Source organism: Ischnura elegans, chromosome 6, assembly GCF_921293095.1.
Source record: "Ischnura elegans chromosome 6, ioIscEleg1.1, whole genome shotgun sequence".
NCBI lineage: Eukaryota > Metazoa > Arthropoda > Insecta > Odonata > Coenagrionidae > Ischnura > Ischnura elegans.
In genome coordinates, this window is record NC_060251.1 from 36,615,480 (window position 1) to 36,639,582 (window position 24,103).

The window sequence follows — 24,103 nt, forward strand, 5'->3', positions numbered from 1 at the left end:
CCTAGTGCCCCCCAGAAAATCTTTGATTCACCCCTGGAGATATAGATTTATGTCGCGGACTGATAATAACATTTTTTCCGCCCGGGGGAAGCATATGTAAGTTATCATCGTTGTTTTACATCTCTACGGGAGATAAAAGCCGAGTTTTTACGGACAAAAATGACCATTTTTTACCCGGTAAATACTCTCATCACCTATCATAAGCTTGCATCAACATCGTCATTAATTTGTTGTTTACCGTCTTACCTACATTATTGCAAATTTCAACTCATTCTTAACTATGTGGTATTTCATTTTAGGGTTTCTCGGGTTAATTACTATTACTTATGCCTCTTCGTTAGATAATGCCGCTATTTTTTATCTAAAATTATTTTTACCCTTATTTTCCTACGAGACCCCGCTTCATTTCAAAATTAAAAGAATTGGTATAAGTAAAATTAATTTATCCAAGAAACCATTACATAAATACTGTTAAAAAGATAATGGACTAAATCATTTCATATCTGGCGGAAATTAATTTCGGAACAAGGACCCAATATCTTGACTAAAGCCCACAGCCACAGATGGATCCTTGAGTCTGCAGAATGAAAGGTGTAATACAAATCCTATTTTGGCAAAATTTTCAAATTGCGCGCTAATATATCAGATGAAGAGCGTGATCTGCATCTGCAGCCAACTTCAAGTCGTACAATCGCTGGAACTCTAGAAATCATTGGAAACGCACTTTTGAGCTGCTTTTGCTAGTTTCCCCTCAGATTTGGGGATAAAGAGAGGTTAAACATCGCCCATTAAGTTCATAACGCGCCTAAGGGCGGTAACAGAAGGAGAGGATCAATACCTTTAGAAAGTGTCGTAATCGACAAACCTCGGAGTTCACTAGTGCCCTACTCTTATCCGGTAATTTATTTTTGTGCACGAATTGAATTTCTTATCTGATTAAGCAACATGCATATCGGGGTTATCCAGTCGTATCATCTATTAATTTTCAAGTCATCTTTTTTGTTAAGGTTCTTTAAATAGATGCGTTCCTTCCTTGTGCCTACGTTTATCGCAGTGCTTCATCATCCGCGTATTTCAAGGTTTCCTTAATATGACCCCTAATCGCGCCACCTTATTTATTGTCATCCATTCAAAAATCTCTTTATGAAGAATGATGCCTTTAAGCTATGCACCACCAACGCGATGTGGAGCGAAGTTGCAGGTAGCAAGTTTATCACGTCGCACCAGTCACTTGCTTCGTGACCCGCGAAGAATAAACCGGCATTCACAGCAGGCTTCAGTGGCGGCTCAGTCTCTCGCACGATATATACTGTAGGATTCCTCCGCTCCTTCTCCTTTAATGTGTTTTCGCTAAAGGGGTAAACATTAGGGTTGCGATCATTTAAAGTGGCTGTGAAGGTCGAGCAAGTTAGCAGTCAATGGAGTTATGGCTAAAGGTTTCTCTCCTGCTATGCATGTTTGGTTTCTGTAAGGAGCTAAGGCCTTCAGAACCTTTTGTGACACCTTACCTTGTCGGGCCGTGGAGGAATTTTACTACGGCCGAAGTTCGTATTCCTAACATCTTAGGACCAATGTTTAATGCGTGTGAAACAACGATTCTAAGTGTGTGCATGTGTTTATCTAGCATTTATTGGTTTACAGGTTAATCAATTGATATACCCCGTTGGAACGTATTCGTACCTTGGATTGTTGGTGCTAGTGTTTCTAGTGACCGATATCTTACGGTATAAAGCTGTTATTCTACTAGATGCCATATGTGGAATTGTAACATGGAGTTTGTTAGCATGGGCACCCGGTTTATTCGCGGCTCAGGTGAGTAACGGATAAATAAAATTAACCAAGTCAATTTTTTTAGTCATAAGAATTTTGCTTTTTCAAAACTGCTACCAATTTTCTTTGCAGAGGATTATTTTGTGGGTGGCTATAACAATATTATAATTACTATTCTTAAATGGTGGCATGTTTTTCTTGCATAGATAAAAGGAACTGGCTAATTCAGAAATGTTGCATCATTTTATAGATGTAAAGAGAAGAATCCCTCTTTGATCCTTTCTTCCACTGATAGTAAATCTCATTTAACAAAGTATTCAATAAAGGGCCCGTTTTAGTTTAGTTTCTATAGGGTTTTTAATTGGTGTATGACAAAATGAAATTAAAAGAGGACAAACTCTTAAAGGAGAGTAAACTTTTAAACTGAGATAATGTTTTACTAGTAATTTAATACCATTTTAGTAGGGGAAGTCTCTACACAAGTCTCAGACAGTTTCAACATTTTTATGTCACCTGATTGGAGTTAGTGGTATTTGGTTGCATGAATAATAAAGATGTATTTGAGGAATCGAGGGAGGAGAACACTAAGGTGTTTTGGCTTTCCATCCCATTGTTTTGTCCTTGGTTCTCATCCCCATGGAGGACAAGATTTTTTGATTTAAGTTTGATCTATGCCTACTGTGTGGTGGGCATGTTGTCTATAATTTCCTCTCTACACAACTATCTTTAATCGTTATTAAGACTAATTTATTGGCCTTAATTTGATGTGCATAAACTGCCATGGGTCAATTCATTGGCCCAACTTTTTTGACAATTTTGAATTCGTGTCTCCAGATGAAATGAATTAAATTAATTCTAGACATAATTATGAAAACTGATGTCTTGCAAAATTCCTGAAAACGGCCTTAGCAGTCTCTGCACCTCCCACTGAAAATGGGCTTAAGGTTAATGGCTTAGAGCTGATGCCGCGTTTCTCTCAAACCATCCTGCCTTAATTTCCTTTCGTGGCGACAAAACGTTAATGTTGCGTCCTTGAAATGATACATCATCCTACAATATTGTCACTGTGGATAGGGCCAGTGGCGGATCCAGGATAGGGACAAGGGGGGGGGGGGCTAAGATTAAGATTCTATCTAGTGTAAATTGGATACCCAAGGGGGGATCTACCACTGGATTGTAACATACCAAAAGCATGTAAAATAGGCCCTAAGTTTAGAGCTATTTTGTATTTTAATTCCTTAAAGCAAAGTCCTTATGTAGGAAAATATAGCTAAATACTTTTGTACAAAAAGGTAACCCCCAAACACTTCGATTTTATCTAGCGTGTGTTTCGACCTAATGGGGCCCTCTTAGTCGCTCCTCTCCTCCTGTAGATCCGCCATTGGATAGGGCTATATCATTTGGAGAAACTTCACAACATTATCAATACTTCATAATATTCAAACATATTGCCTCAGATCTATGGGCTATAGCTTTTATTGAAAACTAATTAATAATTTTGTTTTTAGCTTTTGGAGTTCTTTTATGGAGCTTTCATGGCTGGAGAGGTAGCCTACTACTCATACGCCTACGCCCGGATTGAGGATCGTGACCTGTATGCTCGACTGACATCACATACTCGAGCTGCTTACCTCTTCGGACGCTGTGCCTCTGGAATTCTCGGCCAAGCCCTGTATTCAACTAATGCCGTGGACCTCTGGGAGATGAACTTGATTTCCCTTGCAGCTTTGTGTTTAGCTTTTGCCATTGCTCTGTTCCTGCCACCTGTCCAACACAGCATATATTTTCATCGCCGGGAAGGTGACCTGACAGTTGTGAAAGGACACGATGGAAATGGTGGGTATTAATTTTCTTGTTGTCTCAGTTTCTTTGCCTTTTATTTGCTGCTCTAGAAATTGAGCATGGAAAAGGGAATTTTGCAAAAAATACGATGACAGATTTCTAATACATGCTTGCGAAGAAGTCCTGGGTGTTTCAAATGTCAATTTTAAAACTGGGATTCATGAAAAATAACTTGCAATTATCTCATTGAGGTTTTTACCATCTCAAGTGCATTTCAATGGAAGAGATGTGAAAAGAAATGTGGAAAGGAAAATCAGAAACTGCAAAAGCCTGCTTCTAATTGAACATTTTTTAATAATGATCATCATATTTATTCAATTATCTTATTTTATAGTTATCACAAAACACTGATTGTAAATATACAAGACTTTACGTACCCAATTACAATTTTTTGACCTTCAAGTAATAGAGAAGGTTATACTATATTATAGTTAACCAAGCATAATAGAATCAGTACAAAGAGAGAAAATAATAAGGTGAAACTGTTAATTATAAGTATTGCAATCGTATACTGTTTGAAAGTTTTAATTTCCTATGACATAATTTATCAATGAGAAACTATACTACTAAACTATATGTGGATTAATAATAATTGACCATGCTTAACACTCTTTTATGAGCTCAGATTTATGCTGTGAGTGTGCCACATATAAGTCAAGACTTAAGTGCTTACATGTAGTGGCACACTTTGATTCACTTATAATGTTAAACTAATTTACACGATTGGAGATTTAGCTTGTCTGTCTAACAGGAGGTAGTTTGAGATTAACTCTTCACGGGCTGGACTCCTATCTATCCTACTGTGTTTTTCTTATTTTGATTTACCTGTGTGGTGTCAAACTACTCTCAGGAAAGCCAGTGGCGGATCCAGGATAAGGGCAAGGGGGAGGGAGGAGGGCTAAGTGTGGGGTAAACACCCAGAAGTATGTGGGTCTGAACAAAAATCGCCGTTCTATCTAGTCTAATTGGATAGCCTCTTAGCCCCCCCCCCATAGATCCGCCACTGACGAAAGCAATACTCGACCTTATTTATGACAGATGGACTGTACGTTGGCAAAGTGCATGATTAAAAAATATATTTCGTAGACTTAAATATCCTTTTTGAATTTTACTCACTGTGAATAAGTTAGGTTTTCTCTGGATACCTGCCAAGACCTGTGAGTAGTATCAAAGCTCATGGCCTGTTGCCACATGGCTCATCATCCAGTGCCAAATATGAGGGCCAGTCTCCGCAATTCAGGGCTACTTTTGAAAAACTTAAAGCATAAAATTTGCTTGTCTATGTACTGACAGCAATTTTTTAGTTGCTTTTATATATGTTTTGCTTCCAAATTTTTTACTTTGTGATATGTACTTCACGTTGCTGTATTTATTCTCAGAACTCCTGCATATCTAACGACTCTTTCCGGCATAGCAAATTTGATTCCGAACCTTTTTTGAAGCATATTTACACCCTATGATGTGCATAGTGATGAAAGGTTCACTTAAAGTTATGTACATCTCAAGCAAGAGATGGCTTTTCCTCAATGCATGTTGAATAATGATGGACTCTTCTCTACTTTCTAACTATGTTTGCTCCACCATGGCTATCATGATGTGGAACATTCCATCAAAAATAAAAAAAGGGTGAAATTCACATATTTTCAATGCTCAAAGGCATAAGGTGATCGGAAGATATTTTTAAAAATTATTTTTAAAGTATTCACCTAATGCAACTTTCCCATTCTGTAGCAACTTTGAATTAAAAATTTAAACTTTTTCGCATTACCCTAATGTGTAAGTACTATGAAGGAGTTTGAGGGGGATTTTTAGTCTGGCACCGTAGTGAGCATTGGTAGGACTCAAAGTTTTTGTGACCATTACAGGATCGATAATAAGAAAATATTTGGATAGAAAATTAAATTTATCTCAAAATGAGCAATAAATTTACAATCACCCTTAATTGATTCCCGCAATGCCTGATGTAGATTTAGTCCCAGTAATGTGAACAATACAACTGCTTTTGAAAGCCCAAATCAATAGTTTAGTCTGTTTCTGAAACCTCTGATCGAAACTTCTAAAAAGCTCATCCAAAAGCTCTAAGAATATTAATTATTACTTTGAATATCAAAATATGAATATGTGAATTTTATCCTATCTATTCAGCACATTTAATGCATAAAGAATAATGGTAGACTCTTCTCTGCTTCCAAACTATGTTAGCTCCTCCATGTCTAACAATATTTAATTGGGTTACTTATAAACATCCTCATCCCGAAGAATTCCTGGAAAGTCTTCCAATGAACAGTTAGCAGCCAAGGAGAATGTAATTTTTAGATAAGCCAGAGATGATTTCATCAACATCATTTGATGGAAAAAGCTGGAATCTTTCCAAAATTAAATCATTTAATTACACCCTAAGAGTTTTATAATCACCTCTTAGCATTTTTCTGATGTTAGTGAAGGTTAGATACTTTGCTTAAACAACAAAAAGGAAATCAATAGTTTATTGTGAACTGATGGAAAATGTTTACTTCCCTTTTGAAACTTAAAACATACTCTCATTAGGGGACATGCATAACTCATGAGAATTATTTGAAGGGCATTTAGACTACTTCCTCTCACAGTTTAATTCTGGCGATACTTGAATTAGCTCATGAATGAATTCTCATGGCAATATTTTAACAAAACAATCTTTGAATTAAGTGTAAAATTTTTCATATCAAACTACTGTAAAAATAGTATTACTAGAAAAATTAAGACATGATTTAAATGTATTATTTATTCACCAAAACATCTTTGTCTGTTTATATTACCTCATGCATTTCACCAATCTCCACTACGTCCAGCAGACAGTAAAAAAATTACTCCAAGCAATGAAAACGTGTTAAGCATGTGTGAAACACTGAGGACATACTATCCACTGCATTCATGTTCCATTTTGCACCCAGAAAAACTGGAATTCAAAAAACATGAAGCAAAATTGTGGCACCATATTTGGTTGCTGAATTTTTAATTAGTATGAAGTGAATTTTCACCCTTCCTTAGAAAAGCAAACTTAGAACTCAAAGGAGTACCTATCCTATAATCACTACAACTCAAAACCGATGGGCCTCCGTGGCTGCCGAGATAGACCATACACGTATGCTTTTCTTACTTCCTCCAATTCAATTTTCACTTAAGATCAGTAGCTTAGCATACCAAAAGTAAGTATTTTTGTCTTATAATGAATGAATGTATGTAAGTTCCACTTAAATATTTCATTTTATACAGAATACATTTTGATGTTGTTACATCGTCATCAAATGTGCCCAAAACAATGATGTAACAACGCCAAAATGTGCCATGCCGTCAATAAAGCTTCTAAGTTGAACCTGCATACATGTGTTAGTTAGGATAGAATGGTTCACCCACATCTTACCTGAAAAAACATTTTATTCATCAAAGTACATAAATATTGTTCATTCTAGTCAAGGTTCTAATTCATTCTAGCTAAAAGTTTTTCCAAGTGATCCTCTTCGGTGATCTTTATACAGTGTTACTATTTATATCCTAAGTATGTAATTGAACACTGAATTTCAGATAATTCTCTTCCTAATGCCGGAGAGTACCCATCCCAAGACCTTGCAAAAGATGGGAATTTGGAGATAGAGAACAATGGATTCACCAATATAAGTGAGGAAGACAGAATTGAGTCGGAGATAGAAGTGGAGACAAGGGATGGAGTGGATGCAGATGGCAGCCCAAAATTGGGGATGGATAAAAGAAATGGAGTTGTTGGAATTGGCCCTCTCCCTGATTCACCAACTAAGGATTCTGCGGGACAGGAGAAACAACCTGCCCCCAATTCCAACGAAAGACAAGGCATCGTTTCATTTTTCTCCAATGCTTTCCGGCTACTATGGAGGCATGCTTACATTTCATATTCAAATAAACAAGTCGTGAGATGGTCAGCTTGGTGGATCATTTCAACAGCTGGATTTTTACAGGTAAATGATACAATTAATTATTAAATTTAGATAAACTGCTAGCAGATGGATGTGAAGTCAGTTATCACTTACAATTATGCAGGGTTTAGAAAAACTGTGTCATGATATTTTAACCTTGTAGAGTTGATGTCAGTAGGAGTCAAAATCACTAATAAGGTTTAGGTTGAAAACACACAATTTCTAAACTGCAGAGACTTTGAGCCAAGTGTGGTATATTATTATTATTATTATTATAGTATTCTACCGATTAAGGTAGGTTTCCATGGAGTATGCAAGAAGTGATCTGGGAGCCTCCCTTTCCTTCCAGCACTGCCTTCTTTAACTCACAGTAAGGCCTACTCTCTTTCAATCTATCTAAAAATCCTATTCTTCTCCTTCCCCTCCCTCGTTTCCCTAACATTCTAGCCTCTAGCACCATTTTCAACATCCCCTCACCACCAAGCACTAACTCCATCCATACCTTCTGTCTCCTCCGTATCTCACCTAAAAGCTGCCTCTCCTCGCCAACCATATCCAGCACTTCGTTGTTCCTTTTCCTATCCGTCCATTTCACCCTCTCCATTCTTCTCCATACCCACATCTCGAATGCCTCCAATCTTCTCTCGTCTTCTTTCCTCAGTGTCCACGTTTCCGCACCGTAGAGAGCTACACTCCAGATCAAACTCTTCACTAACCTTTTCTTTAAACTCTTACATAACGATCCTCTTAGAAGCTCCTTCCTGTTCATGAACGCCTCCTTCGCTAATGCAATTCTCTTCCTGATGTCCTTACTACTGTATCCATTTTCCTCTAATGTACTGCCTAAATAGTTGAATTGCTCAACCTGCTCAAGTTTTTCACCACCCACCTTCATCTTAAGTCTCACATTCCTCGCTCGTGATGCTTTACAAAACCGCATTACCTTAGTTTTCTTGTGATTAATCCTCATCCCATATATTCCTCGCAACGCTCGTATAACGCATCCACTAGAGCCTGAAGCCCCCTTGCTGACTGGCTAATCATCGCCTGATCATCCGCGAATCTCACTGATTTGAACATCATTCCTCCCACTTTTATCCCAGCTTCTAACTCATCCCATGCTTCCCTTACCATCTCTTCAGCGTACACGTTAAAGAGCAGCGGCGATAGAGGACAGCCTTGCCTCACACCTCGGGCAATGCTTGCCCACCCAGATTCTCCGTCCGCTACCCTCACTTGCGCAGTCTGGGCCATATAAAGATTACGAATCAGTCGTCTATCCCTCCAATCTACACCTATTCTCTTGAGAATATCCATTAACTTTACCCAGTTCACCCTATCAAATGCTTTTTCAAAATCCACGAAACACGCATATACGTCCTGGTTGTATTCTAGGTTCCTCTCCACGAGGGACCTCATTATTGCTATTGCATCACGAGTTGATTTCCCCTTTCTGAAACCAAATTCATCTTCGCCCAAATACTCGTTTGCCCTCGCCTCCATTCGTCTGTTCAATATCCTCAGCACCACTTTCGCCGCGTGCGATATTAAGCTGATAGTCCTATAATCTCCGCATTCCACAGCTTTCTTCTTTTTCGGAAGCGGAATTAAAACCGTCTTCACGAAATCTTCCGGCCAGCATCCCTCCTCATAGATCCTGCGCACTAGTTCGAAAAACCTTTTCTTACCTTCCTTCCCTAGATTCTTCAGAAGCTCACACGGGATATTGTCCACGCCTACTGCTTTCCTAGCCTTCATATCACGAAGTGCTCTCTGTATTTCCGAATCTAATATCCCCGGCCCAAGATTATCCTCCTCCACTGCCCTTTCCTCCTCTAGAGTCAATCTCTCTGGTCTGTTCGTTCCGTCATACAGGTCCTCCACGTATTCCTTCCATCTACTCTGTACCTCTTCTCGCTCGGTTAGCATCCTCCCATCTTTAGCCTTAATTTTAGACATGGCTTGTCCTCTTTTGCCGCCCGATAGCGACTTAACTTTGGCGTACAACGCGCCTATTTCTCCATCCTTCTGGAACTTTTCCATTTCCTCACACTGTCTTTTCCACCAAGCCTCCCTTGCCCTCTTAGTTTCACGTCGTAATCGATTCTGTCTCCCCACATACTTTGCATTATTCATTTCCTACCTTCTTAGCTGCTTTCCTTTTTCTACCATTCCCAGCATGAAGAAAACTAACTTTTCAATGAAACAGGTGCATAAACAGAGACAGCACAGCACAAAAACCAAAGCAAATATTGTTAAGAAAATGAACATGACCTTAGGATCTGTCTCTCTTGTTTTCCTGTTTCGGCTTACCCCTCCATAAGAATGGATAATCAAAGATATACTGTAAAATTTGAAGGGTGACTACTGAGACTCACCATGATACCAGTATCCAATACGTTCAAAAACTGCTACGGGCGTACAGACAGTGTTACCCAGATGTTAAGCGAGTTAGGCTGGGAGCCGTTGGAGACTCGGAGGCTGCGTGCTAGGCTTAGATTGCTTGAACAATTGAGAATGGATATCTTTAAGAGCGATACAGAGAACATAATATTAGAGCCACACTATATTTCCAGGTCCGATAGAAGTGATAAATTAAGAGAGATGTTTTGCCGAACGGATAGATATGCGAATTCGTTTTTCCCCCGAACCATAAAGGACTTTAATAAATGCTAGTCCCAACTTCGTTTGAGCACTAAATTTTTTTTTTTTTTTTTTAGCTGTAAACGGCTGGTGTCCTAACACCCCCTGTCACACGCCTTATAGGCGGCTTGCGGGGTATTATGTAGATGATATCCTTTTACCAGTGTCCTGCAGCAGAATTTGGGTGTTGTGATGTTTATCGAGTCACTGAGGTGTGCTGCAGTAATTTATTTAATTTTTCAACGGATACTCATATAAACTAGAATGTCCAGTCATTTCTTGAAACCATGAAACAGAAAAATTTGCGAAAGTGTGACTCCACAAATGCAACAAAATATGTGGCCCATTAGTTTTACTTGACGAGGTCATGATTGTCAGAAGTATTGGAATGTGATATTTGGATGATTGGAATGCTGTTAGGCTTGCTAAAATGTAAGAATATTGTAGATGGTTGATGCTGAGGGTTCTAACTAATAAGCCATTCTCAAATGTACTGAGAATGTCTATAAAATACTGAGAAAACGTTAGGTTTGTTGCTTTCAGAATGGTTGATAACTCTGAACCCAAAATGTTTGCTGCCTTCAATTTTCTTACGTGGTGACGAGCCTGAGGAATGTCAGTTAATATTATTCCCCAGGAAAAAGTTAAATCCTGCACGGGAAAATAGGTAGTTATATGCAAAAAATGTCTAAATTTTGATTTAAATAAGATGACCCCACTTTTTAGATTTGATGTTGTGCTATAAAGTTTTTTTAGATATTAATTAAATTACTTTTCAGGATTTCAATGGTAAAAGTTTCATTTAGGTTGATGCTGACTTTGATATGATCTATCTACAGGTTCTCAATTACATTCAAGTATTGTGGGAAGTGGTAATAGAGGAGCAAGGAGCCGAGAATGTATCCCTCTTAAATGGAGGAGTGGAAGCAGTACAAACGGTTTTAGGTGAGCTGATTAAATATTTAGGTCTTTCAAATACATCAGCAGATTCTGGTGATTGATAAGCTGGTAGAAAGATTAATGTAGGTGCTGGAGTTCTGATAATAAAGTTCGAGAAGAAATATGTAATGGAAATGCATGTTTCTGTACCATCATTTAATATAGTTTCTATCGAAGAAAGCTGTGTTAGTCATGAGAATGTACGTTAAAATATGTGTTGATTGATTGCAGATAATAGATGGACAAAAAAAGGGTTTAAGTTGAAAGTTTTCGAAGAGGTTCAGAAAAACTGTTATTCATAGATTTTTTCCAGGGAATGCAATGGCATGATATTCCAGTGCCTTATTTTCATTCAGAAAAACATAGAATTTTGATCACAACTTTGCTATATGTTCATGTTTTCTTAGGATGCTGAAGATATTGATTCTAGAACTTGAGATAAAAATTAAATGTTTTTAAGAACGTGGGTTCATTGCTATGAATTTAGTTTGATGCAATCTTCTGATAATTTTTGTCCTCTCTGAACTTTCTTCTGTGGGTGTATTGTAGTGGATAGGCTTCCTATTTACTTTTGATGGATGTAAAAAGTCTAGTAAACAAGTAAAAAACAAGTAGGCGGAAACATGTAGCAATTTTTTCTGTGGGTATCTTCCACATTAACTAGGAGTGTTTATAAAAATCTATGCTGTTATGAAAGAATCCTTCATGGGTGGAGGTGAATAATTGATTGAATTAAAAAGGCTAACACTATTTTCAGGTGCTCTTGCAACATTGGCATGTGGTTTGCTACGTCTCAATTGGGAATTTGTTGGAGAGTTCACTCTGGCTGCAGTATCTGGGATTGAAGGACTTGTTATGATTTTATCAGCAATAGCCAAAACACTGTGGCTGGAATACATTTGTTACATAATTTTTGGCATTTTTTATCACTCCATGGTAACAGTTGCAAGGTATGTTATTACTGAAATTTATTTACTAAAACATATAGGATGTAACTGCCTCGCTGAGAGTACTCATGAGTGAAAACTGCTAAATTTCAATAAAATTCATGTGCTAGTAAGAGAAAAAAGTTTGCCTTTTCCCTTCCCGAGCGTGAATCACTTGAAAAGAAACACCCACATTGAATTTTCCAGTTTTCATTGAGAACATTACTTGTAATTACAGATGCCATCTAAAGGTGTGGCATGTAGTAACTCAAAATCTTTGTTTCCAAATGTGCATAGGGTACCAATTTCTTCCCATCATATTTTAAGTGTTCCCTAATTTTCATGACATTGTTGGACAAATAAATGATGGGAATTTCACCACAGATTTTTGAATTCAGAACTTGAGTTTTAATGGCTGAAAAGCATTCTTCTCTGAACTATGGTGTGAGCCCTTTGAATACCAACTCCTGATCTCATGAGTCAAGGGCAAAGCTTCATTAAACTTTGATCGCAAAAATTCAAAGACCTTTGGCAAAAAATAATGGAGCATAATTGCAAATGACTGCTAGCCAGGCTCATACGTATCGGTAAATTTCCCTTTTGCCTTTAAATTCGCTCATGCAACATGCAGCTAAAATCACTTAGCAATTTTTTATGCAATATTTCTGCATTTAACTCTTTTGAGTAGCAGCCTATTTTGCCTGGTATGCTTCAGAATGCTTCAGGGCTTTTTTTTGGCAAATTTGTAGGTTTTCACTTATACTCTCAATTTTATTTTTCATTTGCTCTCAATGCTTGCGGGTGCGTTTAAGCATGACAAATACTAAAAAGTAGTTTCAAACTTTACATGAAGGACAAAAATAAAAGGCGCAAGTGTAAAAAAACCCAGCCCATAGATTAGGCCTTGGCTCTCTTCGCTCATACCCCATGGGCTGATGGATCGGCCTACTGGCACCATAAGGGTTGAATTAGATATTAATCTTTCCTGAAAAAGAAGCTAGATTATTTCCCTATCACTCTTAATTTTATTTCGTTGCCCTCTGTCATTTTTCTGCAAAACATTAATGTGTTTCCAAGCACTTCTCAATTGCTCTCTCTATTCACTTAGTAGTGCAATCAGTTTCTGCAGTGATACCTCAAAAAACAGGGATGACGTTTTATTGGGTGGGCACCTTTTCAGATGTCCAAATGTAGTGTGTCCCTGAAATCTGATGTTTGGACCCTGATACATCATCCTGTGATTTTTTCCAAGCTTTTGGGGGCTATCTAGATATGACAACTGCTCTGAGACATCTTGGTTTCTTTGTTCCCAATTCTTGGGAAAACTGAAAATTATCCATGATAGTAATGACATCCATAGTATACGCATGGTCATATGCATCTAAAAGTACCAGTGAATTGAGAGATTCACTTCCCATCTTCTTTTTCCTAGTACACTATGAATTACAGCTATACACCACTCAATATGTTGCTATAATTTATGTGCTCGATGCCTGTAAATTATCTTAAAACTGGTATTAAAATGATAATTCTTGTCAACATTATGCAACCAAAGGAAAAAAAATCATTATTAAAATACATTTGTGACTGATTCCTCCAAGTAAAAGGCACCCAATCGTGAATCTGGCCAATTACAATAATAATTTGTTCACCATTTATTTACCTCTCGCTCGCAAGGTGTGCCAAAATAGGAGTGGGGGTGGGCTTTATTGTTTCTCTGCGGCCATTGTTGGCACTGCTGATCTTTTATCTCTCTGTAGAATGTAATACTGAAGAATAATATAGGTGTTAAAAGATTAGTTATTTGGAGAATTGATTAGAAAGCAGTATCAAATCAATCTTACGAGTGATGACTGTTCATGTGATGATGACTTGATTTGTGGCATGTACAGTGGTAGAAAAAATTAATGCATAGCTTGGAAGGGGAAGAAGCATAGGCCGTGACACATCACACATGCAGCTAATGTTAGGGGCCTTGAAGCAGGGCTTGAGACGTGTTAAAGATAGTCAAAATGGACTCCACAATTAACTGCCCTAATGGTTATGCAAGATACAAGTTGAATTTCAACAAATAAAGAAGCATGTAAGAATTCAGTTGCCATTCATAAACCTCTGGACCTTTGCTAGTTTATGCAAACTTTCAAGATTAGAAAATTGTCCACAGTGTATGTGCTGCATCAAATCATCCACCACTGAGACGTGATCCATGGAACCTCTGATTCGTTGCGTGATACTTTACCCATTACCCACTTCTTAAGGCAGTTTCAATGCCCGATGTGTTGGCTGTGTTCAAAGATGTCCCGATGAGAGTAACTTCATTCTAGGTGTGGTGACGTGGGGAAAGCATACTTTGGAGAATATGGAGAAGAATTCATAGCTGGATCTTTTGCGCTTTGTCATAATGCAACTAATATGATTATGTATTTCCTCAGTGTAAGGGGCATATAGTTTTCAAAATTCCCTGTTATATGAGAGCATTACTAGGGCAAAATTTTGGAAGAAAGACTTCTTCAAGTAACTGTCCGTTTTCAGATGCCATTGAGCTTTACATTAATTTTTTCCGTCACTGTACTACATACTACTAACTATAAATGATGATGGAAAAAAGTGATTGCCGGATTCTGGAGCTAAAGCAGGCATTATACAAAGCAAACTTCCTTTTCAGCATGGAGGTGGCTAAAAGACTTGAAGATGATTGCTATGGGCTGATATTTGGGATAAATACATTTTTGGCTCTGGTGGTGCAATCTATTTGGACTGTAGTGGTCATTTCCAAAAGTGGTTTTGGATTGGGACCCAGAGATCAGGTAAGACCTTTACCTGTAAATATCTATCATAAATTTTTTTATGCTTTTGCCGCATTATTGATAAAATGGCAGTGAATGTGTGATAAATGAAATTTCATGAACACTCCTTTCTCAATGAAATTTCTCTAAGAAAACTTGGAGAAATGGATAGGAGAAGGTTTTGCAAGCTTATCTGTCGAATGCATAAAGAGGGGTATTGGACTGAAGATTTCATGAAGCAGTTGTTATTGCACTAGAGAGAAAGAAGAATGCATAGACTGTGAAACTATTACCCTATCATTACAAGTGGCTAAAGTCGTACAGAGAATTATTGATATACAAATAGAGGGGAGGGAAACAGTTTCTTGGACAGTGATTAATAAGGTTTCAGAAAAGGGAAGTCAAACCGTGATGCAATAGCTATTGTAAGGACCGTAGTAGAGAGGAATCTAGAATAAAGTCAGGGTATGTACACTTGCTTATCAAAGTTAAAATCAGTGTTGGGTAGACTAGAGTAGGTAAAGCTGATAAGTAAAATTAAGAAAGTGGGTAATTATTGGCAGGATAACAGACTTGCACCAATTCCTCAGATTGCGAAAGTGAGGGTAGGTTGGACAAGAATGGTGAAATGAGGCTGTTCAGTGTTAGCTGGAGGATTTGTATGCAGAGGAGATGGAAAGGTAGGTGCAGGATGAGTTAGATACTGTGGTTTAAGTGGGAAAAGTGGTGTTTAATTTATTGAGGTTTGCTGAAGATCAAACATTGATCAGCTAATTGTTAAAAAACTTGCCGGCATTGGTAGATGCGGTAAGTAATGAGCACTAGGAGTACTTTATGAGCATTGATCACAAAAATAAATACCCAAGTCGTGTGGTTTTGCATAACTTTGAGAGCAAGGAATTTGAAGCTAAATATGAAAGTAGATGGGCAGGTAGAACATTTGAGCAGCAAATTCGAAGAAAAAGGATTGCTGCTATGAGGATATCAGGAAGAGGAAATATTTATCTTAGGAGCCATTGATGAATAGGAAAAAATGGATTTCAGTTATTTTGTAGACTGGTTTACCGCATAACTCTAGGCTTTACAATACAAATAACGGCAAGAATGCCACAGGAATCAAGCTAACTTCTATAAGTTGATAATACAATAAAAATCTAGGCTGCAATCGAGTGTGTGTGCTACATGTGAGTGAAGTCTTGGTATTGGACGAAGGGGTTAATTTTTCTATGCACTCATATAGTCCTCTTTGTCCTTTCCCACCCTGCATAGGATTTCACATTGAAGTTTAATTCACATGGAATAGATTAAGTTTTGCCTTCATCAAATATGACTTATATTAAGCTTACAAAAAATTTCCTTTGTAAGTCACCAAGAATCTAATTGAGCATGGATAATTGAGAAAAATCTCGTCGCATTCGCCCGGGGATTGATATGGAAAATCGCACAGAAGGGAAGAACTCATGTCGAGGAACAATCACACTTCATTCTTACTTCAGTCATGCACACATGCTGACTGCCCAGCGTACTCTCGCCTTCCTCTGGTCAGCGTTTCTGTCATTCGCTCGGGTGCTTACCAGGACGTTCTTAAGCCTATTACTGACACCGGGCCGATATATTGGCCCTCGCTGGTTGAGCGAAAACTGCCAAGGGCCGATTTATCGGCCCGAATCATTTCACTTTTTTTTTTTTTCGTGATTGTGGCCTTTTCAACGGCTGTTTATATGTAAACCCTTATAATCTATCTATGGTTATAAGATATGAATATATCTTTAGAATTGGTAAAAAATCTAGACGTATTAAATAAAATTAAGTAGCTGAAAAATTTTTAAATCTGAAATGCCGCTAATTCCAGAAAATAGCATTGGCAGTCTTCGTACATCCCACCTGAAAGGGGAACATGCACAATTTTTTAAAAGTGATTTAATAAGAAGGTCCCTACCTCAAATGTACTTCACGGATGAATTTCTTGAATGTTTTTTAGATGAGTTATGAGTCTTTAAAAATTAATCTTCATCGGCTGCTTGAAAACACGACGTCATCAGAGCGTGATGTCACGGCATGGTATCCACTAACAACAGACTGAGGCAGTGGATAGAAAACCGGTCTATATAGGGGCTAAAACGCAAATTTGGTGAAAATGATTGCTGTTCTAACGTCAAAATGCAGATTATGAATATATTGGGTTGCCAAGGCATTGTTGAAATAAATAAAGTGGATTGTTTGGGGAGAATTGGAAAGATTAAATGAAAATAAGTTAATTGCACATTGTGATCTACGCTGCACACCTACATCATTTGCTTAGTGGATTATGTGTATTGCAGCATGGATATGCAATAGAAAAACGTGTGAAATTGTGTATAGTGCCACGGTGCTCAATTACCTCTAATTTCTTACCGGAGAAGGTTTGTGCTTATGTCTCAAAGGACAAAAATAATAGAAGAAAGTGGTTGATGACCTACAGAATGGAGTTATATACTTTATCTACATTGTCAATGGAATATTTCTCAACGTAAGTACACCCTTGAATCAGGGTTACAGTAGGGTTTTATCGAATTGCCAGTTTTTCTCGAATAGCCACCAAGTTTAGGATGTATCACTCATTTCACTTTGTAAACAATCCTAGAAATATACTTAATAGTCCATGGTAAGATTAAATATAAAGGAAGGTGGCTATTCACGAGAATAAATACTGATTACCATTAAACTACAGGGAAAAATACGGAATATATGAGAAATATGAGGCTTTTGGCAAGGTAAACTCAAGATTTGCCACTGTCATGCCTACAAAGTTCGCTGCATATCAATGCAAAATCTAAAATTTCGACTCTTTTCTGAAGTGGATTTCGGTTAAAAAACAGGAACTTGAGTAAATATAGCGTAAATAGTACTTGAAACTTATTTCTGTGTCTATCAAATACTTTTTATTACCATTTAATGATCATTTGGATCTTAACTCTGGCCGATTGGGAAAAACTATCAAAGTTCCTCATGGTTACTAAGTAAATACATAAGATAGACTTTCAGCTAGCAATGGATTTATTTAATCTTAATGGACTAAAATTAATATTTAAAAACGTTCGTAATGTAATTTTGACTAACCCCATAATTATTTATCTGCTTGTTTCTACTCCACGCATCACGCTAGTGACGAAGCAATCACTGTTTTTCAGAAAATCGGCCGCCATATAAAGGAGTCAAAAAAGGAGCAAAAGTGAACTGTCGTATTGTGCCGTCTTAAATCCCTCTTAAGTCAGTTTGTCCTTCGAGGAACTTTTACAAAGCTCAAAGATGAGTTTTATTTCGATATCTTGCATTAAGGCTTTACCGCTCTACTCTCTTAGCAAAGTGAATGGTGTACCGTGCGATGGCGTCAGAAGGCGTTTCAGGTCACATAATTTCATGCGATATTCGAGCACTTTTAATTAGCATTTACTGACGTTTGTGGAGTACAAGGAGAGTTTTGCCTTATATATTTGGAATCGTGAGAAAATTGTCTATTCAATGAAACTTACTATCATCATGACATAATTTCATACATGTTCCCCAATGGGCTGGCAGTAAAAGGGTTTAGCAAGATGTCTTACCTTACGTGGCCATGCAAGCACTTCCTGTCGCCGAAGGGGTTGGGTGGTGGGGGATCATGGGAACCGAAATGAAAGGAGTTATCGCTGACTTTGGATGGAATGGATTCTTAAGGAAATCAGGCAAGGAAGGCGACAGTCGCCTCTTATACACTCCCCCACAAAAATTTAAAATTTACACCTTTCTAATAATTTTTACTTGGGCATTAAAGACTCATGAGATAAAAAATAATTTTCAATTATTTTGGGGTGTGTATAACTGAAAATTCAGGATTTGTGTAGCCGTTGTTATCTATGAAATAATGGGTGATAATAATGTCATTGGTTTGTCAGTAATATTGCTCAATGGTTTCTATATTTTTCAGTTCATGGTTTGCGGTGGTTACTTCCTTGTAATTGGCCTGGTTTTTTTCATCGTGGCTTCTATTTCTACGTACAAAATGGGTGTCAGTGTGTTCCTGAAACAGAAGTTATGGCTACCTAAAGTCTCAGCTACCTCTACCCCACCTGAATAATTCACTACCTGATTAAATAATTAGCCTATGCATTTCTATATTTTAAGTAGTATCCAGTAAAGTGATATCATAGTTTTTATGTATACAAAGGTATTTTTAGTTGTTTTTAATCCAAGAAAACTATAGGGTCTGTTCAGCGATGTTCGGCCATGTAATTGTTGAATATTCATAGAAAGTATTTGTACATTTTATTCTTTGGTAAAATATTTTTTTATTTTTTAGATAAGAATATTAAATTCCTTTAAAAGGAAAAAGTGTGGCAATAAATCATGGTACTTAGTATTCTACTGATGCATTTGTAATGACTCTTGAAAGTCATATTCAAATCATGCCTGAATATTTTTATGCACTTGCGTTTTAAAAGATGCAATCAGGTGCTCAATCAGTATTATGTATATGTTTAAGGATGATTATTAGAAATACAATTGGAACATGTGTATTTGCTCATACAATTTTTTGTTGTTTTAGATTTGGAATTTTTAAAGGACTAAACATATTTTGGAAGGCTAGAACTTTCATCTGTGATAGGTCTTATTTGAAATGATGACATCTACTCTTTTGCTGCTAGTAAATTCACTTATGGTTGATCTATGTTTTCCACGCAAAGGATATTAATTAAATTAGTCACATTTCTGAGGGCTAGTTCTACAGAGATAGTTTTTACATTAAAGTGTGAATTGTAAACAAAATATGTATTGCTTTAGAATTGAATTTTAAAGAGAAATATTTTGTCATGAATACCATCATGTCAATATTCATTTTAGAACAGCTAGCTCATATACATACCATATTTGCACAATTTTAAAATGTACCCCCTCATTTGAGTCTCACTGAGAGAGAATAAGTCTTTTGTTTACAATACACGTACAATGCAAAAACTCAATAACAATATTGTAGTTAATTTAATATTTGGGAATTGAGTTAATCAACATTCTATCTTTGGTGTAGAAAAATGCCTAAAAAAGACTCCCAAACACGTAAATAAGTACTCACCATTCCTTAATTTACATGTATAAGTAGTCCATGGGACCTTACTTTTTATGGTATCGACTCATTATTTAATAGGGGTCAGAAAACAATCCTAGATTTGTGCAAATATTATGGTTTGAACGTAATTCGTGGAAAGCCATTGGAATGTGAGAACATTAAGGAGATACACAAATATTGGACATCCATAGTATTGGCTATGTTAGCATTATTTGGATAAATTGTCCCCGAAGTTACCTGTGTTTACTGTAGATATCAAGAAATACATCCCCAGCGAACTGGTGGATGTGCCTGTGTGATGTTAAAATTGTTAAGTTGTTATAAAAGTTTATTTTTTGTTAACAGCAAGTTTTTTTCAGCAAGTGAGGCAGCTGGCACTGTTTCTCTGTTGACGTACTTGTTGCTAGCAGCTGTTGATTCTGCAGTTCAATGGGAATAATTTTGATTGCTTTGCAGTTAATATTTTGTGAGATGCCATATGATGAATATGTTAAGGAAGATTAATGTTGGTATGGAATGTAAATTGTAGTAGCAGGTGTAGAATCATTCTTATCATGAAATAAACCTTGTATTCAGGTATTTGATGTCTAAAACTCACTTCAGTCCTTAATCTCCCTCAGGATTTATCTTAATAAATGTCTCATGGTATTGCACCCACATACATAGTCACTTTTATAGGTACATATCATTTAAGGTAGGTTTAAAGCACAATACGCATGAAAATCTTTGTACAGAAACCGAAGGACTCTAATCTATGGTTGACATTATCTCTTTAACTTGACTCCAAATAGATGTGTACATAATTGCAATCTCATTCTGTATCTTCAAAGTTCATATTTATGATGTGCTGAGCTATATATTTGATTTATGACATTATAGGCTGTCCTCAGTTTTCCTTGCTTATCGGTGTGCATTTTACGAGAAGAATTCAAAGGGTCATTTAAAAAAAACTAGATCATATCGGGAGGTCATCAGCCACATGTATGAACTTGGAAAAATTAAGGATAAAATGGTGGCTATTTTTTTTGAAAACTATTCTGAATTATTTGCCTAAAAATAAAAATGTGGAAATATGAAAAGAGTTTGGACTTGTAGGAAGTGTAGTCACAAGTAAGTTGGATGGGCAAATTATAAATATTGCCATAATGAGGTACAGCGGCAAAGTGAGGGGGCAGGTCCGGGGCCCGCTCCTCAAGAACACAATTTCTTTCCTTCATAATAGAAAACAAAATATCGAAAAATCATGAATTTAAAAAGATTTCTTTTACAAACGAAATTGTTTCGATTGTTAATTAATTTGTTTAACATTAATGTGTTAAAATTAGTTCAAAACCCTCTATTTGGTACCCTATTTTTGAAAACTTTGCCACCCTGGTTTTGGACTCCCCCTCAAAAGAAATTCCTGGCTATGCCACTGACAAGGTACCATTTGTCAATTCATTTCAAAAACTCAAATTATCAAATTCATAAGCCAATTACAACCTATGGGCAACAGATATTAGCCAATATCTCAGTAAAGAAAAGGCCAGCAATGAGTCTGATGCAGAGTATATTGTTTTATGAGGTGGAAACATGGATACTCAGAAAGTATAATGAGGACATTGGAATCAGGTACACAGTGCAGGCCTGCAAAGGTTACACTCCCAAGTGTCAGGAACCCAGTCAGACTTTTACGCTCATACATCTCAAGAGTGGAAGTAAAAAGGAAAGAACCCACCGCCATGATGAGAGCCCGACATCGCCTCCAGTGAAAAGATATGGATGGAAGGAGTAGGATACAGAAACCCCAGCACCTTCATTAGGGCGACATGGGCCACTAATAGCAAAACCATAATTTAATGTTTCTACAGAAAGGAAAGATTTCCCTATGAAGAAGAGAAATCCTACAATTTTCCATAGAGATGATGAGGACAGACTGGAGATTTATACGATGGATGAAACAAAGAAGCATGTTTATGGAAGGTTAGATGGATATAGAGAAAAAGAAATGAGGAAGAGCCATGGTGGGTGAGAATAGAAAACTGTTACAGGATAGGAGGACACAGAGGGTATGAATAGATTACGAACAATAAGACCCCTTCCCCGGAGAGGGGAACCGGTGGACCATAATAAAAGGAAAGAATGTTGGGCAGAGGAGAGTAAGAGACAACAAAGAGTAAGAGAATATGGGTCTCTTTTATAACCCAAGACTGACAAACACAGCAGTAAAAAATAATATTAATGGTAATTTGAGACATGGACGATGACAGCAGTGTCAGATAAATCAAGGGTAGAGGATTGTGAAATGTGGCACCACAGAAGAATGATAAGGATCAAATAGTTTGACCGAGTGAGTTATGAGGAAATCCTAAGAGGAGTAGGAGAGAAGAGAGACCTCCTGAAAGCATTGATAGGAAGACGGAACAACCTTATACAAGCCACGTGTTGACATGAGGACCTGATGAAGATAATTGTCGAGGGACAAGAAGATGGAAAAGACAGAACGAGGAAGAACTCGATAAAATATAGGGGTCAGGCAAGGAAGGAAGTTAAAGAGAAGAAATATGTAGGTGTGAAAAGATTAGCAGATAGGAGAATTGAACAGAGAGCTGCATCGAACCAATCTGACCAGTGATGATTATTAGCTAATTAAAAAAGCTAAAATCAAGATAGAGCACAATGAAACATTCAGGAAATATCAAATGTTTGTATGTGCAGACAAGTCATGATATTGTTGAAAAGAAATATTTAAGTATGTAATGTAATGCATAAGAATTCACGCACCTTGACATGTGCCACTGGAACTGGCATTCAGTGCAGAGGGTCCCAGCATAGGTATCAGAGCCATTGTCAGGGAATGAATATTTACTTCATTTGAGACTTTTTAGCCCGGAATCTGTGAAGAAAAAAATAATTTTTGAGTCCCATAATTAAAAAAAGAATATTTAAAATTAATAGACCAAGGGTAATGCTTGATTTTAAGAAAGGTAACAAAAATCTTCTCTCAAAGGATACTGCTATCATGATTATAGTATTCCTGTATTTACATTTCACAATTATTTTAACAAATGTTGAATAAATAGATGAAACGCTTAAGAAAACCGAATTCAGGTCATTTAATTGACCATTTCCTGAGTTTTCTCAATCGAAAAAGAAAAATTCGGAGGGTATATAGTGGCAACTAGAAATCGCCTGACATTACACCACACATATTTAGGCTGCTCCACTAAGGAATTTAGTCACGCAAAAGACCATGATTTATCAATTTCAGCCATTTAGGATGAACAAATTAATGCATTTTTACTCTCAGAACATGAAACTGAACTGTTCAGTACGTTAAACACTCACTTTCAGACCTTTCAGAGCACATTTACACAAAACATGCAATAACTGAACATCGCGCCCTATTATGTAACTCTGGTAATCTGCCGGTAGATGAATCTATTGTCATTTGACAGCCAATTTTCAAATTGAAATTGAGGTCTTCCCTGACTGACTCGACGAGTGTCTACCTTCAGTAATAAAATACCAATAGCATTAATGGGTTCAGTTTCAGAGAAATATTTGTCAATACTCAGTCTAATTCTATTTAAACTCAATTCAGCCTTGTAAAGATAGGGGTCTACATATTCATTTGTATTGGACGGTCGTGACCGTCGTCAGTAGTTGTCACTGCTCTTTACTGTCGCAGAATGTTTTATTCCATTCCTGCATGCTTTTCCCAATGGACTACAGTCATTGAACGCCGATGAGTACTTCTGTTAAGTCCACCTACTTACGTTTGTTTACATATTATTTTAAGATAGCTCTATTGTCTTTCATGATTGACGTCTTGAATTTTCAGAGGCAGATATTAATTCTTCGCTCAATATACGATTATATCACTGATGGTATAAGTGAGGTTACCTCATACAAAGACGGCATCACGGAATCCTCTGTAAAGTTGGAAATGTTCGTTAATATAAGTCGAAATTTTCAAACACGATACAGTAGGGTCAAGTACTGAGCGATCAAGTCCATTCTTTCTGTCGTTTCAGTGAGTCAATAAAAAAATCATTTGCACTAGCAATTCTTTTTTGTAAAATCCTTCCTAATGGCATGTATGGGGTGGCGGCGAGGGATATGGAATTCCCTTCAATGAGGTGGGTAAGCATTCTCTCTTTCAGTATTCTGGGGGAGGGGCACCGCGTAGTGTAGGATTATGATACA

At 37.1% G+C, this 24,103-nt stretch overlaps 1 protein-coding gene across 1 annotated transcript; it reads left to right on the top strand.

The window, feature by feature from the left end:
- The first annotated feature begins 655 nt into the window (after positions 1 to 655).
- LOC124160388 (thiamine transporter 1-like) lies at positions 656 to 20,494 on the top strand. Its single transcript, XM_046536224.1, has 8 exons — positions 656 to 1,544; positions 1,642 to 1,812; positions 3,279 to 3,606; positions 7,174 to 7,580; positions 11,021 to 11,126; positions 11,878 to 12,070; positions 14,712 to 14,853; positions 18,779 to 20,494. The coding sequence occupies exons 1-8, from the start codon at positions 1,419 to 1,421 to the stop codon at positions 18,926 to 18,928; spliced, it is 1,623 nt and encodes a 540-aa protein (XP_046392180.1). The 5' UTR covers positions 656 to 1,418; the 3' UTR covers positions 18,929 to 20,494.
- The last annotated feature ends 3,609 nt before the right edge of the window (positions 20,495 to 24,103 follow it).